Here is a 16,137-nt window from a genome sequence, read left to right on the forward strand (position 1 = left end):
GCTGGCAAAAAATAATAATATTTGCTGGCCATGTAGCATTGTACTTGTCAAGAATTGCTTATGATTTTTTTTTCTATTTTCTATTACTTTTTTCATATATATTAGTTAAATTTGTTATGTAAGAATTGTGAAATATTATTTTTTTAAGAATAATGCAACACATACAAGTCTTTTTGGCATCAAAGTCCAATCAAGTTGACCTAAATCCAACAAAAACAAACTTCAAAATAGAGTGTGTAACGCTTCAAAGCTACGCACATTAATATGAAAAACGGTTCCACTTTCTTCTTCAAAATTGCAACAAAGAAACTTCAAATCTAAGCTCAAAATCTCTCAAAAATATGTGAAAATTTTCGCGAAAACTCAAGAAATATCGAAGATACGTTTGAAATCTTCAACAACAAACACTGAAAGAGAAGGCGAAAGATTATTAAAGATAAATCGTCCATATTTTTCACTTCTCTTTTGCATTTTCTATCGCGAAATACTAAATAGTCATATTTCTATCTATTAGTAGATTCAGTTTGTGTTCTCGCAATATTGTAGATATGAATGTTCTCTTTATACTGTTCATTCGTGATAAATGTGTTAGATCGGTGTAAGAATATTGTCGTAGTGCTTCTGGTGTCATTTAATCTATATTTATGACATTTTCTTATCCGAAATTGATTTGCATGTGTTTTTTTTATTTTATGTTTGAGTGATTTGAATGCCTTGAACTGAGTTTGTAGCAAGTAATCAGTAAGTACTTTCGGTATATTTTGACTGAATTATTGTGCAATTGGTGTTTTTGTCCTATATTTGGTGTAATCAGGCCATAGAATGCTGGAGTTATTCTGTGCATGTTTTGAGTGATTTTCATGTCTTTTTGTGCATATTTGAGTAATTTGCATGCTTTGAACGGAGTTTGTAGCAAGTAATTAGTAAGTAGTTTCAGTGCTTTTTGACTGAATTGAAGTGTAATTGGTGTTTTTGTTCTGAATTTGGTGTAATTAGGCCATTGAATGTTGTTGTAGTGCTTCTGTTGTCAATTTATGCATGTTTGAGTGATTTTCATGTATTTTTGTGCATGTTTGAGTGATTGCCATGCTTTGAACTGAGTTTGTGACAAGTAATCAGTAAGTACTTTCGGTGCATTTTGACCGAATTGAGGTGTAATTAGTGTTTTTATCCTGAATTTAGTGTAATTAGGCCATAAAATGTTGTTGTAGTGCTTCTAGTTTCATTTTGTGCATGGTTAAGTGATTTTCATGAGTTAAATGTAGTGTTGTTTTCTATTAACCAAATTCTTTATTCTTTATAGCAAAATGACAACGAAAAAAGTTGCTGTGAAGAACATCTCAAAGAAGAAGACACCAGTATATAATGTAAACGTATATATGTTATGACAACTCCATTTTTGTTCTATAACTATAAATATAGTTATATAATATAATTTTTATTTATTTACAAAACATTCATGATTTGCAATGCTCCACAAGATCAATATCAGATATATTCAGCAAAATAAAGAAAAATCTTGTGGATGAATTGAGATTTGGTATGATGAGACATATCCCGGGCTTGAATGTGACCCATAAACTGTTGAAAGAATTGGCTAATTCCTTTGATCCGTTTAATAACTTCATGGACACATGGTATGGGGTAATCAAGATCACTCTTGACAAGATAATGGATGTCTTGGGCTTAAATGCATCCGGTAAAAATCCATTTTGTAATCTATTATATCAATCAAATTTTGGTATTTTTTTATATTACTTCTGTGTTATTAAAATATTTTTGCTGCTGTGTAGGGAATTGCTTTCAGAACAAAATTATCTATAAAGAAATCACTGAGGAGCAGAAGAAAGCTGAAAGCTTCAAAGGTTGTTCTTTGTCACTTTTGATAAAGTCTTTGATTGACATGAGTGTGGATAGACTAGAAAATTAATTGAAATTCAATAGGACATTCATCCTCTTCATTCAAAAGTGTTTCTTGTTGCCAACAACAATAAGCAAAATTTCTCCGGTTCACATGCCACTCAAAGGAATCAGAGGGCATAAATTGCAAAACAAATATACAATTGATGGTTGTCTCTTTACGCTCATGATTATATATTTTCATGAATCCACATATACATGAATAGGCCGGCGGATAGAATTCCCAAACCACTATGAGTGCAACATTGGACAAGAGAGATGCTCGTTAAAAGGATAGAATGTGAGGCGAAGGATGAAATGGTAACTCAACAGAAATTATTCCCTTAAATTTCGGTGCATTTGTTTGAAATATATTCTGCTAATCAAATAATTTTCTGTTTTAGTGCCTCATAAGAAGAGCACAACTGAGGGGACAATCAAAAAAAGAAAAGAAGAAAAAAACGAAGTAACAAAAGAAGAAACCTGTTGTATTGGACTCATCTTCAGAAAGCAAAACTGATTGTGAGTATGAGTCTGATTCTGAATATGACTCTGAAGAGATATCGAAAAGAAAAAAACAACCCAAAACATTGGCAAAGATGTAAGTGTTACTTTTCGATATCTTTTGTAAATATTTATTCTATTTATTTACCTCATGTGTTTTTACCTTTTTAGGATGGAATCCAAAAAGAGGAAACATGTTATTGTGGATTCATCTTTTTAAACAGAGACTGAATCTGATGATAAATAAAATTCAGAAACTATTATTGTAAAACTATGTTCTGTTTTTTCATCAAAATTTTTTTTATAAATATATTTTTTTGTATGTATTCTCAAAAGTGAAGAAATCCAGAAAAAAAAAAACAGAAAAAAAGGTTGAAGAAAAAAATAAAAATCCTTCAAAAAAGTATATCTTAATTTTCGGTGTTTTTTTTGTCAATATTTATTATTTTTATTTTCCTGATGATTCTTTTCTTTTCCAGGATATAGGCCAAAACCAAAAATATTCCAAAAAAGGCAACACCCCTGAAAAAAAGAAAACTTGTTCAGCCTAAACAACCAAAAAATGGGCACGACTCGACAGAAGCTCACTTTGATTCTTCACAAACGTAAGATTCGATAATTTATATTGTTTCTTTGCTAAAATTTTCTAAAAGATGATATAATTACTTTAGTTTTACTGAGTAATATTTATTTTGTCCTTAGAATGTCACCTGTGAATTCGTCGAGTGAAAATGATTCTATATTTCAAACACGGTCAAACTATCAGGGTCTGTAAATGCACAAAGTGATCTGATTAATATGTCTCTTTGTCTTACCATTTCTTTATTTCTTGTACTACCATAATGTGCTTTTTAATTTCATATATATATTTTTTAGAAAAAAAACCCTCTAAGATTTTTTTCAAGAAAAAAAGGCATGAAAAAAAAGAAAAAAAATGAGTTTGCAGCATGCAACTTTGTAAGTTCGCATACAATAAAAGTTTTATTATTGTTCAATGATTGAGGTGCTTTTTGAGATAATTTCGGTGCATTTCAAGTTTAAAGTACAAGAAGAAACAATGGATGAAGCCAACCCTATTCAGCAAGCTTACCCAGTTGATCAAGCAAGAATAAAGGAAAGGATAAAACATTCACCAAAATCTGATAAGTGAGTAAAGTATTTAACTATATTGTTGAATTTTTTATTTTGTTTAATTTTATTGACTTAATTGACACTGAATTTTGTTTAATATGAGTACCATAACTATTAATCTCGGGACATACCTTAAAGATCAAATGCTTGTGCTACGAAGACAAACTCAATCTGAATATGAACTACTGAATATATGAGTTTTTCAATTTAGTTTTTCGTTCCAATAATTGAGTTAACGGTTTTATCAAAAATTTGTTAATGTTTACTGCTTAATAATTTCTTTATTATTTGCCTTGATTAGAGTGCCACTACAAGTAATTGCTCCTTCAATAGAAACCTTTGCATCCAGCTCTCAGCATACTCAACAAGAACCTGTTGCACAGTCTCCAATACAAGAATTTTTGCAATAAGAACCTGTTAATGCGTAAGTTCTAGTTACATTCCTTTTTGTTGCATAATTCTTTTTTGGTGCTTTCTTAAACAATTTGATATCTCATTTTGCAGTCCTTCACAACCACATCAAGAAGCTTCTAAGGAAGCTTGGAAAAGGAAATTCAGCATGAAGTTCCTCTTAATGCGTAAATTCTAATTAATAAATTTCTCTTATAATAGTTTTGGTACATTCTTTAACTATTTTATGTGGCATTCTGCAGTCCTCCATCGGCTCAAGATCTCAAAGATGGTTTGTTGACGGTTGCAAATATTGTATTGGATGATGACTTTGGTACACCATTCTTTGACTTTGGCATAATTCAATCAACCGATGAAGCTACAATTACACAAGAGGATGAACCACCAGCCAAGAAGAGAAAATTTCAAAAATTGGAACTCAAGAGAACCTCGTGTTGGCTGATGAGTTAGAAATGCTGGTTGATGATGTTATGGATGCTGGGGTTGTAACAGCATTAAAATTTGCCAAGTAGACAAGTCCACAACTAATGCAACAAGATGTACAGCTGAGTTTGAGCTTCCTTGAAAAGTTTAAGACTCCAGTCAAGCAAAAGGAAATAACGGAAGAGTTTAGAGACAAATGCTATCATTGGGCCACAAATATCAAGACATTCAAAAATGACACCAGTAATGAATGGGAGATTATATTCAAGTTGAAGCATGAAAATCTATTCGAAGGAGCTAGATTTTATTTTGCATCTTTAAAACCAAAAGAATTTGTTAAAAATCTGGTAAATTCTTCTGCTATAACACTAAAGCTTTTTTTTATGAATTATTGTACCATATATGTAATTTAATTTGGGTCATTTGTTTTCATAAGTGTTCTCCGTAGTGTGCCAACTTCTCAACAAGAAGAAATCTAAAAAAAATTGAAGAATAGATATATTGTGTCCATCTAATACTGTGGTAAGCTCTACTACAATTAAACTTTAACCTCAATTTTGGTGCATTTTGAAAATATATTATATGCTAAAAGTTATTATTTCGATGTAGAATAACATGTTGATGAAGTTTGAGCATAACTACATTAATCCAGTAATCAAGAAGGCCTAAAGCATTAATGAATATAAGAACTACCTTTTTAGACAAAAAAAAAGCTAGCATCCTATCCATTTATAAATTTTTATTTCTAAAACTTCTTAAATAATTTTTCATTCTATGTCATTTAGACTAAAATATTGTCCTATTTACCCAAATGTTAGTTATTTGCCCCAATTTGCCATGGAAGACATTAGTGGCTGTGGATTTCGAATGTGCAAAATAAAATATTTCATGTGCTTGACCCCATTCAAAAAGAATCTCCCAATGAAGAAAGAACAAAATAAATAAATTTGTGGTAAGTTGTTTACACAATACATATTTTTATTTTCTTTATCTTGTTTGTCTTCTTGTGTTGAATTGAGTTTGTGCATCGTAATCATTAATTAATTTTGGTGTAATCACTACGCCAGAAGCGGCAAATGGCGGCAGCAATATGCCAGCGATTTTTAGAAATACCGCTAAAATGCTAGATTGCGGCAGTCTCGATGACGGTTTTAAATAGGGCTGCTAAATCAAATAATTTGACTCTGGCTTAAGGGAAAAACGCAATGCACACAAAGAAATCCCCAATTGGAATTAAAAAAGAAACCCTCTCCTTCCGTGATTCAAGAAAAATGTAAAACCTCTAAGGGCTCTCTGCCTTGCCGCTGCGCTCGAAATCATGCCACCCTCATCATATTGCTTGGCCATCGCTCCATCCTATTGCATCGCCTTGCATGCAAATCCCCCTCTTGCTGCCTGTTCAGTCCGCTGCTCCTGCAAATCTCGCGAACGAAATCTTCCCACAATCCGCCACCCACGCACCATCCTTCTTTCGTTCTGATATGTTCCATCTTTGCTACTGCTTGCTTTCCTCTTTCCCGGTTTGATCTTCTCTCTGTGCTCGCTTTCAATTAATTAATGTGTATTAGGGTTATCTATTAGGAATTAGGATGAGCTTTTGAATCTATTGTAATTGATGGGTTTTCATTTAAGCTCTTTGTCTTGAGTTCCCATATGATTAGTCAATTAGTATTTCCCAATATTTATTTTTTAATCTTTCCTCTGTTGATGGTACGGATACTTCTGATTAATTTTGCAAGCAAGATTGGTGCTATAGTTACCAAGATTTGGAGTTCAGAAGTCACCCATGTGATTGCATCTACTGATGAAAATAGAGCATGCTCTAGGACAGTAAAAGTTCTTATGGCAATTCTAAATAGGGATGGGTTCTCAAAATGGATTGTAAGTTATTGTGGTTCTACGTTTTCTTACTTTATTACTTTTATCCTCATATTTGATTTCTAATTATTGAGTTCTTTAGTCACTTAATGACTTCATTATTTGGTTCTTATTCTGCAACGATTATGTTCATTTGAGCGTTGGAGGTTAGAAGGAAGAATAGAATTTGTGGAACAGTTTGATCAAATGTAATGTTCTACATAGTGGCATTCTTTCTGAACTTATAGTTCTCTGCCATGTGAAGTTCACATTTTGCTTTGATATTTATAAGGTAATCTATATATTTAGTTTTATAATAGTTATTTGATGGAAATTTTATTTTGAGAAAATTTTAAGACTAAATTGACTTGACAATTTAAAAGTGTTAGGATTAACTTGATTAAATTTTTGTTTCTGTATCATCTCATATCATCTAAATAATGCAGAACATCAACAAAATAAAGAAGGTCAAGTGCCCCGTATTGGTGATAGTGTTTTCTTCACTTTTCATTCAAATTTCATCTGATCATCACTCTTCTCCATGAATTGTTGAAGGTAATTCCTCTAATATACTTCCTCTCTACTTTTGTACTTATCAAGTTAACTAGTTTATTCAAAAGTTTTAATCTTTTGTTTAGATTTTAGTATTTTCATGTATGATTAGTTTATCTAGCATGTAGGTCTTCATTAATTTCTCCAAATAATTAGCTTGTGCTGTCGGTGAGGAAAAAAGTTATATATTGATTTTTAATTTATTATAAAAAATTATTTATCTATTTATCGGTTTAATTCAATGTAAAAGGTTGTATAATTATGCATGTGGTGCCTTGTGTATATTATATTTTAATTAGATTGGTGTAGGAACTTGGTTTGCGTAGTTTAAGAAATGGTGGTAGGTGGGAAATTGCATAATTAGGTCTGGGACCAGGTGGTGTTGGTAATTGTTATGGTTAATCTAAGTCTATAACTATAGCTTGGTTGAGCTAAGTTGGTTTCATTTTCTGGGTTGTATTTGGTTTTGACCTCTATGTTGACTTTTCAGTTTCACCCTTTTTTGTGAAATGTTGAATGTAACGAAGTGTGAAAATGGTGTTAATCAATGTGCGTTGTGCCTGTAGAGATATAAAATGATTACTAATTGTGTCACTTTTTGGAATCTTTCTGTTGAGTTTGAGTGATTATGTAATGATGTCTTACTTGTTGTTTGTGTCATTGGGATATTTAATTAGCAAGTGATTAGATTGGATGGACAAGCATTCTGGGGATTCTGTGCTAACTCATGGTGCCACAGGTGCTTTCTCTCACTCCATGTTTAATGCATGTGTGTGTAGTTGCAAGGACATAGATATTTGTCTTTAAATTAAGAAAAGAAATCAAATTCCAGCTGTTTAATGTATATATACTGTTGTTAGTATTATGAAGCATCATTCCGAACGATCCTAATGTTGTTTGTAATGAACAGGATCGGATCGGAGCAGAGGGGATGCATGCTGTGATGAATCTTACATACACATGCATAGTGAATGCTGATCACTTTAACCCCATATATTTACATTCTAGATAGATTTGTTTTTTTTTCTATTTTATAGATTTTTCTTATTGGTTACTAACGTTGTTACGGTCTTTTCACGAATTAAATTTTGTATTTCTTAATTAAACACCAGTATTGAGGATCTTCTAATTTAATGAATTAACTGACATGAGTCTTATATATATATATATATATATAAGATAGGAATTTAGCAGGACATGAGTGAAAGCAGGACCACATTGTATTGGAATTTAGCACAAGACAGAGAGTATTTTCATCAAAATGGAATGCCATTAAATAATCAACAGCTACCAAAAGGAGAGATGTAGGTACAGTATTATTATTCCAAAGGTTTCTCATCACTCAACTGATCAAGGACCTCCTCCTTTTCATATTTAACAACTTAATAGCCTTTATTTTAGAACAATAACCATACCAAATGATACCTAAGATCCTAGTGTTGCAATTAACACTGTTACATATATAATAGTTAATTAAGCTTGATATATATCTAATTCTTTTGAGTCAATATAGGAAAAAATTAAAGGTGGGGTTTACAAGCTAAAATCGGGACATAACACTTGGGAATCAGAGATCATTGTTTAGAGTGTTGGGAAAGTAGCATTCATCTTTTCAAAAATTAGATTGTATAGGCTCTTATTTTTATAGTGTCATGCATGCATGATTGTATAGAGTTATTAGCAACCACACTTTACTCGAACTCGCCAATAATTCACACATACAAAAAGTATAGCCAACCAAGTAGCTCACAACTTAGTAAAACTTAGCTTGCTTATTCCACCCTAATAATTCTATTTAGTAAGAAGAATCTCCAACAGTAGCTATACAGACCTTAGTAATAACAAAACAAGACCTAAATTAAATTATTAGCAATAAGCTTACCTACCTTTGATCATATATATTATTATAGTGATATGAAAAGGGCGTATATATGTTTTCTTTATTGGTGAGACATGATGACAGTGGGTAGGTAATATAACTAATTTTCAAAGACAGTGATTATATGCTTTCATCTCATAACTAGATAACCATCGGGGGAACCTCTACCCTTTTTTTAATTAAACTAGTTCTTTTGGCTTTGTATCGTTGGATGATTGATGGAAACAATTTGCAGGTCTAGTTGAGGACCAACAACTGATGGAGACCTTAGTGTCGGTATAAGTGCTCCTAGTACTACATCAATTAAAAGCTTTGCTAAAATTTGATCAAAGCATTAACTAAAAGCTTTGATACAGCTAATAGAATTTTCTTAGCATAGTAGTTTTGTGTTCAATATTTTTTGAGTAAATAACTTACAAATAAATATTTTTTTTTAGTTAATGGTTTAGAATTATCTACGAGTTTAATATATTTTATTTAGTATTTTTTGTGTTAATATCTCAAGTTTAATAAATATGATGTAAAGAAAATATGTTATAATGAAAAAAAATGGTATAAACAATTGTAGTTGGTCAGTTCTTTTTTTAAGCTTGTGTATGAAATTGCGGCAGTTCGAAACCGCCGCAATTTTTTTTTAAAAAACCCACATAAATTTGCAGCGGTTTTAAAACCGCCACAAATTTTTTAAAAAAATCCACTTACCAAAATAGCGGCGGTTCTGCAACCGCCGCAAAATTGTCAACTTGATTTGCTGCGGTTGTGCCAGCGGTTCATTAGAACCACCGCAAAATCAAATCTCCACCCCGGCAACTAATAGGTGACGCTTGTGAAACCGCTGGAATTTCAGTTTGCGGCGGTTTAAAACTGCCACAAATCCCTAAATAAACCGCCGTAAATTACCGTTTCTATTGTAGTGAATTCTTTGTCAAATTAATTAATTTGTACTGCTTCTTATGTTTGGCTTTCTGTACTTTTTAGAGCTTGATGATATTAGAAATGAGGGTGTATGCTGGAGCAAAACCTTTGGTGGAGAATCAAGAGAGCATTAAAGCACCATATATTTCACTCAATGGTCAATGAATATCGTAAGTACTGTTATTTAATATATTTTATTGTGCTTTCGTGTAACTATCCTATTAAACATATTTTACTTTGTTATTTTATTTTTGTTTATTAGCTGAAATTACGGAATATATGTCATGGAATAGCTAGAGACAATTCATCCCAAAAAGATTAGAAAAGGAAAATACACATGAAAATTTGAAAACAAGTAAGTATCATTAAAAATACATAATTCTTTACTTCTAACTTAAAAATAAATTTCCTTAAATTGTAGGAAAAAGTTGATCGTTTTAGAGTGGAATATGCTTCGATTGTTATCTTTAATGAAATAAATCGAGAGATAAAGTCATTGCTGAATCTGAAGGCATAAGACTCTCAAAGCTATCTGCTGCAATATCAAGTCCTTTCTGTAAATTTTCATTAGAAAATATAGAAAGTGTATATGTTGAATGTTGTAAATTGTTATGAATTTATACACTGGTTGAGTATTGAATTATCTGTGTATTGTATAGTTAAAACAAAAATATCCATTGCATCTTTGTAAATATTAAATTGAAACTTTTGATAAATTTCTTTGTCAAATTAAACTTCTATAAATCTGTTTGTACTGTATTGCAGAATTTGAAGCCCTATTAATCAAAGTTCACAATTATTAGGTTTAATATATTGAAGAAACTACAAATGCATCGAATTTCTTCTCATTCAACCTGATACTATTTACTATTAAACAATTGAAAAAATAATTTAAAAACCAACAGTAACTTGGTAAATGGAACAACACAACACAATTTAGAAAGTAAACCTCATTCTATTAAAAAATAAAAATTTTACACTCATTACACTGAAATTCATTCAAATAAACACTGAGAAACCTATATTATTTTCTTGATTCTCTAAACTGATAATTCATAATTTGTCCATGATAAAGCCTAGAATTTGACTGCACCACTGATCCATCATCTAAAAGGTTTAACTGCAAAAAGTAAATCGTATATTAGCACAATTATCAACATGCACAAAGACTATTTGAATTTCAACTTAAACAACAACATATGCATCAGACACAATGTATGAAAATCAACAAAAAGAAAATCACCATCATCCTTATATCCCTGGAGCAATGAAGCATGCCCCAATTCAGACAGCAAAATAAACCAAATATTAAACCTAAATCCACATGCAATTCTAACTAACTAACTAAAATGCTATTAAACTAAGCTAACTATACTAACTGAACAGAACGTAAACAGAACGTAGCAAGGAATGCAGGGGAGACCTGGGAAAAGTAGAAATAGGGAAGAAGCTGAACAAAAGGCTAGAAGTAAAGTTAGTATCCATGTCAACAAATCACATAGATATGGAGGTAACCGAGAAGGACAGTGATCGAAAGTGAAGAGCCACTGGCTTCTATGGATGCCCGAAAAACCAAAACAAAAAGGTTAGTTGGGATATTTTAAATGTGCTTGGATGTAATTCTAGACTACCTTGGATTATTTTTGGAGATTTTAATCAGGTGTTAAATAAAAATGAGAAGAGAGGAGGAAACCCAGTTGGCTATCTCAAGTAGAGGGCTTCATAGAGGCCATACAATCAAATAGCTTGTTGGACCTAGGCTTTGATGGTCATCCTTTTACATGGTCAAATGGGAAATCGGGTGATAGGAATATTCAAGAATGTCTGGATAGGGCCTAGCGAATGTAGAATGGAAAGAACTCTTTCCAATAACAACAGTCCAACACTTGGGAAGATTCAAATCAGACCACAGTCCAATTCTAATAGACTTACAGGGCGACCGCCGTTTCAAGTTTGAGGAGTTTTGGTTATCGAATGAAGAGTGTTACAAGGTTGTTAAAGAATCTTGGAGAAATGGCACAAGAACGCTTGAAGAAAAGTTAGGGCAATGCAGGAGAAGGCTGGATAGATAGGGGGAGGAAAATTTTAGGAATATCCCAAAGAAGATTAGAGAAGAACAAAAGGAACTAGCCCACTTAAACTCAATCCAGCAAACTGAAAAGGTTTTGAGGAACACCAGGGAAGTAGAAGCTAAACTGGATGAATTATTAAAACTGGAGGAAATTTGGTTGTCGCAAAGATCAAGAGCCAACTGGCTGAGACATGGTGATAGAAACACGAAGTATTTTCACCAGAAAGCATCTCAGAGAAAAATAAGAAATAAGGTCGAAGCGATAATAGATGATGCGGGAAGAAAGATTGAAGATGAGAAAAAAATTGAATATGTGATGAGGAGTTTTTTTGAAGGACTTTTCTCATCGGAGGAGACAGTAGAGGCAACGAAGATCTGTGAAGTTGTCGGAGGCCGAATAGATGAGGAGAAGTTTCAATTTCTAAATAAGGATTTCTCTAGAGAGGAAGTGACGCAAGCTCTCCAGCAAATGCATCCAACAAAGGCTCCTAGGCCAGATGGTATGTCAGCCTTGTTTTACCAAAAGATATGGCCTATAGTAGGGGAAGAAATAACCAGAATAGTGCTCAAGATTCTTAACGAAGGTGCTTATCCAAAACCAATTAACCACACCCACATCTGCATGATACCCAAGGTAGCTAAACCAAAGCATACAAGGAAATTCAAGCCAATCTCATTATGTAACGTGATCATGAAGATAGCTACCAAGACAATGGCAAATAGACTAAAGAGAATCCTACCTCAGATTGTAAGAGAAAATCAGAGCGCCTTTGTTCTCAGGAGGCTTATTACAGATAATGGTTTGGTTGCGTTTGATATCTTCCACTACATGAAGAAGAAGACGGAGGGAAATAAAGGGTATGTGGGGATGAAGCTCGACATAGAGAAAGCCTACGATAGAGTTGAATAGAGTTTCTTAAGAGAAGTCCAAATCTCCATGGGATTTCCGGACAGGTGGGTTGAAATTATTTGGAGATGCGTGAGTACGACGTCCTTCTCGATATTACTGAATGGGTGTGCCAGGGAAAGTCTTTCAACCAGGGAGAGAATTGAGGTAGGGGGACCCTATTTCCCCCTACCTGTTCATTCTTTGTATGGAGGTACTCTCTGGTAATCTAAACAGAGCACAAGAAAACAGACAAATTCAAGGGATCAAGATAGCCAGACACAGCCCATAAATAAATCATCTATTCTTTGCAGACGATAGTATTTTATTCACTAGGGCCTCTGATCAGTCAATCCAAGCCATGACAAAAATACTGAATTCTTACCAGAACACGTAAGGACAGCGCATCAACCTAGAGAAGTCGGAGATGTCTTTTAGCCAAAACATTCCTACTAACAGACAGATGATCATCCAAGATCGGATGGGGTTTAAGGCGGTGGAAAGACACTCGAAGTACTTAGGTCTACCAACTTTGGTGGGGAGATCTAAGAAGAGGGTTTTTGAGTTTGTTCAAGAGAGAGTTTGGAAGAAACTTAGAGGTTGGAAGGAGAAGACATTATCAAGAGTGGGAAAGGAGATTCTTATAAAGTCAGTTGTTCAGGCTATCCCGACATACATATTGTGCTTTTTCAAGTTGCCGAACAGCCTCTGTAGCCATATAGAGGCAATGATTAACAGATTCTATTGGGGTTCGAGGGAGGGGGAGAGAAAGATACATTGGGTCAGATGGGAGAAGTTGTGTTTACCTAAAGACAGAGGAGGTTTGGGGTTCAGAGAAGTAGAGGCTTTCAATTTGGCGCTCTGGTGAAACAAGGGTGGAGAATGATCAACAACCCAGACTCATTGGCAACAAGAATTCTAAAAGGTAAATACTTTAACAGAAAATCCTTCCGGAACTCGGATCTAGGCTGGGTACCAAGCTACACTTGGAGAAGCATATGGCAAGTTAAGGGTGTTATTGAGATAGGTGGATATTGAAAAATAGGAGATAGAAAAAATGTTAGCATTTGGAAGGATCCATGGCTTCCGAAACAAAATGGCTCCAAGCCATGGACTGCACCAAATACTTTGGATTTAACAGCACAAGTGGCAGAACTCATTCAAACAGAAGATAGGAGTTGGAACAGAGATTTAATAGAACAAATATTTCTACCATTTGAGAGCCAACAAATCCTAAACATTTCAATCCCAAGAATAGACCAACCAGACAGGTTTATATGGAAAACAGCTAGAGATGGCATCTTCAAAGTCAAATTAGCATACCATGAAATTAAAGCCATAAATCAGAACCAGTCCATAGACACAGAGAGTGAAGGAAGAAAGGAGGTTACCTGGAAAGAAGTTTGGCAAATTAAAGCACCACCAAGATCAAAGAACTTTCTTTGGCGTTTGATCCATGGATCCCTCCCTACAAACAAAAATCTCTGCAGAAGAGGGATGACGAGAGCTCCGTTATGTACTAAATGACGGAAAGCCACATAATTCTGGGATGTCGGTTCGCAAAGAAGTTCTAATTTGCGACCCATTGCTGCTGAGAATGAAAGATGAGGCTGGAACTACTCTGAAGGAATGGGTTGCTATATTGTTGGGAAATCTGGAAGAGAAAGAAAAAACTCTACATCTGCACCCTGATACACCAGTTGTGGATTGCGAGAAATAGAAGAACCTTCGAAGGTAGAGAAGACACAATTGAAGCAGAAGTGGACACATGCAAAGAAAATAGCGAACGAATTTTGAAAAGCTCAAGTACAGGAAAAGGAGAGAGGCTCTGTAATGACCACCCAAATGAAGCATAATTGGGAACCACCAACTACCACTCTCATTAAAATTAATGTGGATGCAGCCATATCCAATGGTAATAATGGAGGAGTTGAAGCGGTGATTAGGAATGGTATGGGTCACATTCTTACAGCAGCAATATGGCCCACAACACAACCACTTGAAGCCCATGAAACAGAGGCTCTTGCAATATATTTGGGGATGAAGCTAGCAAAAGAATGTTGCTTTATGGAGATTGTTGTAGAGAGTGATTGCATAGAAGTGGTAAATGCACTCAAACACGGTAGACCAAACCCAACTTGCTTCAGAGCTTTTGTAGTAGATGCTCTATCTTTGATATGTAACTTTAGATTAATGGCTTTCACTCATGTTAAACAAAGTGGAAACAAAGTAGCCCATGAATTAGCAAAAGAGTAGTGCTACACATACAAGTCATTTGGGTTTACAAGTCATACAAGTTAGGCCAAACCACACGCGCGCTACTCAACGGTTTTCATAGCGTGCTTCGCGTTCCTCCTCCTCCTCCTCTTCCTCCTTTTTCTCCTTCTTCTTTGCGTTTCTCCTCCTTTTTCTTCGCATGTTTCATCTTTATCATTGTTTTTCTATTACTGCTGTTGCTGTAATTTTTTCTCCTCTTTCTCTGTCTATTGATTTTATAACATTATGTATTTTTTTCTTCTTTGTTTGATTTTTTCTTCCAAGAAGAATTATAAGAAATAAAATAAGAAGATGAGGAAGAAGAAGCAGTAGAAGATGAGGAGGAGGAAGATGAAGAGTTTTGAAATATGCAGAACTTATCAGAATAAAAATACACCCAAAATTCTTAAAAATATACCCAAATATCTTCGTGTTACACCTAAATTTGCTGCAAATATAGAAAAATATTTTCTCTAATGCTGCATTTTTTTCTTCTTTTTTTCTTTATTTCTTTCTTTCTTTTAGTTAAATGAATGTAAGTTCATCCTCTTCCAAGTAATTTTGCAGCATTATGTGTTTTTTCTTCTTCTTTATTTGATTTTTTTTTGTTTTTATTCTTGTTAAGAGAGTAAAACAATAAGAAACTTGAGAAGGTAAAACAAAATAGAAAAAGATGAATAAGAAAAAAAAGAAGATAGTTATGATGATGAAAAAAAGAAGCAGTAGAATATGAGGAAGAGGAAGAAAAAGAGTTTTGAATTATGTAGAACTTATCAGAATAAATATACACCCAAAATTCTTAAAATACACCCAAATTTACTGTAAATACAGAAAAATATTTTTTTAATGCAAAACTTTTACATTATATTCAAATTAAACCATCAACGATGAAATATTGTTCACCTGCAGAATCATAAACTACTAACAAAAAAATTAACTAGAAGAAATTTCAATGAAAAAAGAAGAAGGAAGAGGAGGAAGTGGTGGTGTTGGTGGCGACGATAACGAAAGAACGTGCAATGAAGAAGAAGAAGAAGAAGAAGAAGAAGAAGAAGACGAAGAAGAAGAACGTGCAGTGAAAAACGTGCAGTAACGACTGAAAGCGCGTGAATATAAATAACTTGTAAAGACTTGTATAGGAAAATACTTATATATGGAGAATTATTCTTAGCAAAAATAGCCCATACCAATCTTAATACTATATGGATGGAAGAGGCTCCTAACCATATTCAAAATTTGGCTTGGCTGGACATTATAGCCCATATGAAATGAAAGTCTCTTCTTCCATCAACAACAACAACAACAACAACAACAACAACAACAACAACAACAACAACAACAACAACAACAACA

The 16,137-nt window shown here is 33.6% G+C and overlaps 1 protein-coding gene across 1 annotated transcript; it reads left to right on the top strand.

Moving 5' to 3' along the window:
* The first annotated feature begins 14,361 nt into the window (after positions 1-14,361).
* On the top strand, positions 14,362-14,784 carry LOC140176674 (uncharacterized). The gene has a single exon (XM_072208210.1). The coding sequence runs from the start codon at positions 14,362-14,364 to the stop codon at positions 14,782-14,784; it is 423 nt and encodes a 140-aa protein (XP_072064311.1).
* Positions 14,785-16,137: the final 1,353 nt, after the last annotated feature.

Source organism: Arachis hypogaea, chromosome 2 (assembly GCF_003086295.3).
Source record: "Arachis hypogaea cultivar Tifrunner chromosome 2, arahy.Tifrunner.gnm2.J5K5, whole genome shotgun sequence".
Taxonomy (NCBI): domain Eukaryota; kingdom Viridiplantae; phylum Streptophyta; class Magnoliopsida; order Fabales; family Fabaceae; genus Arachis; species Arachis hypogaea.

What these genes read in the sequence shown, in the direction of transcription:
- LOC140176674 (XM_072208210.1), top strand. Translation starts at nt 14,362, where the DNA reads ATGACCACCCAAATGAAGCATAATTGGGAACCACCAACTACCACTCTC.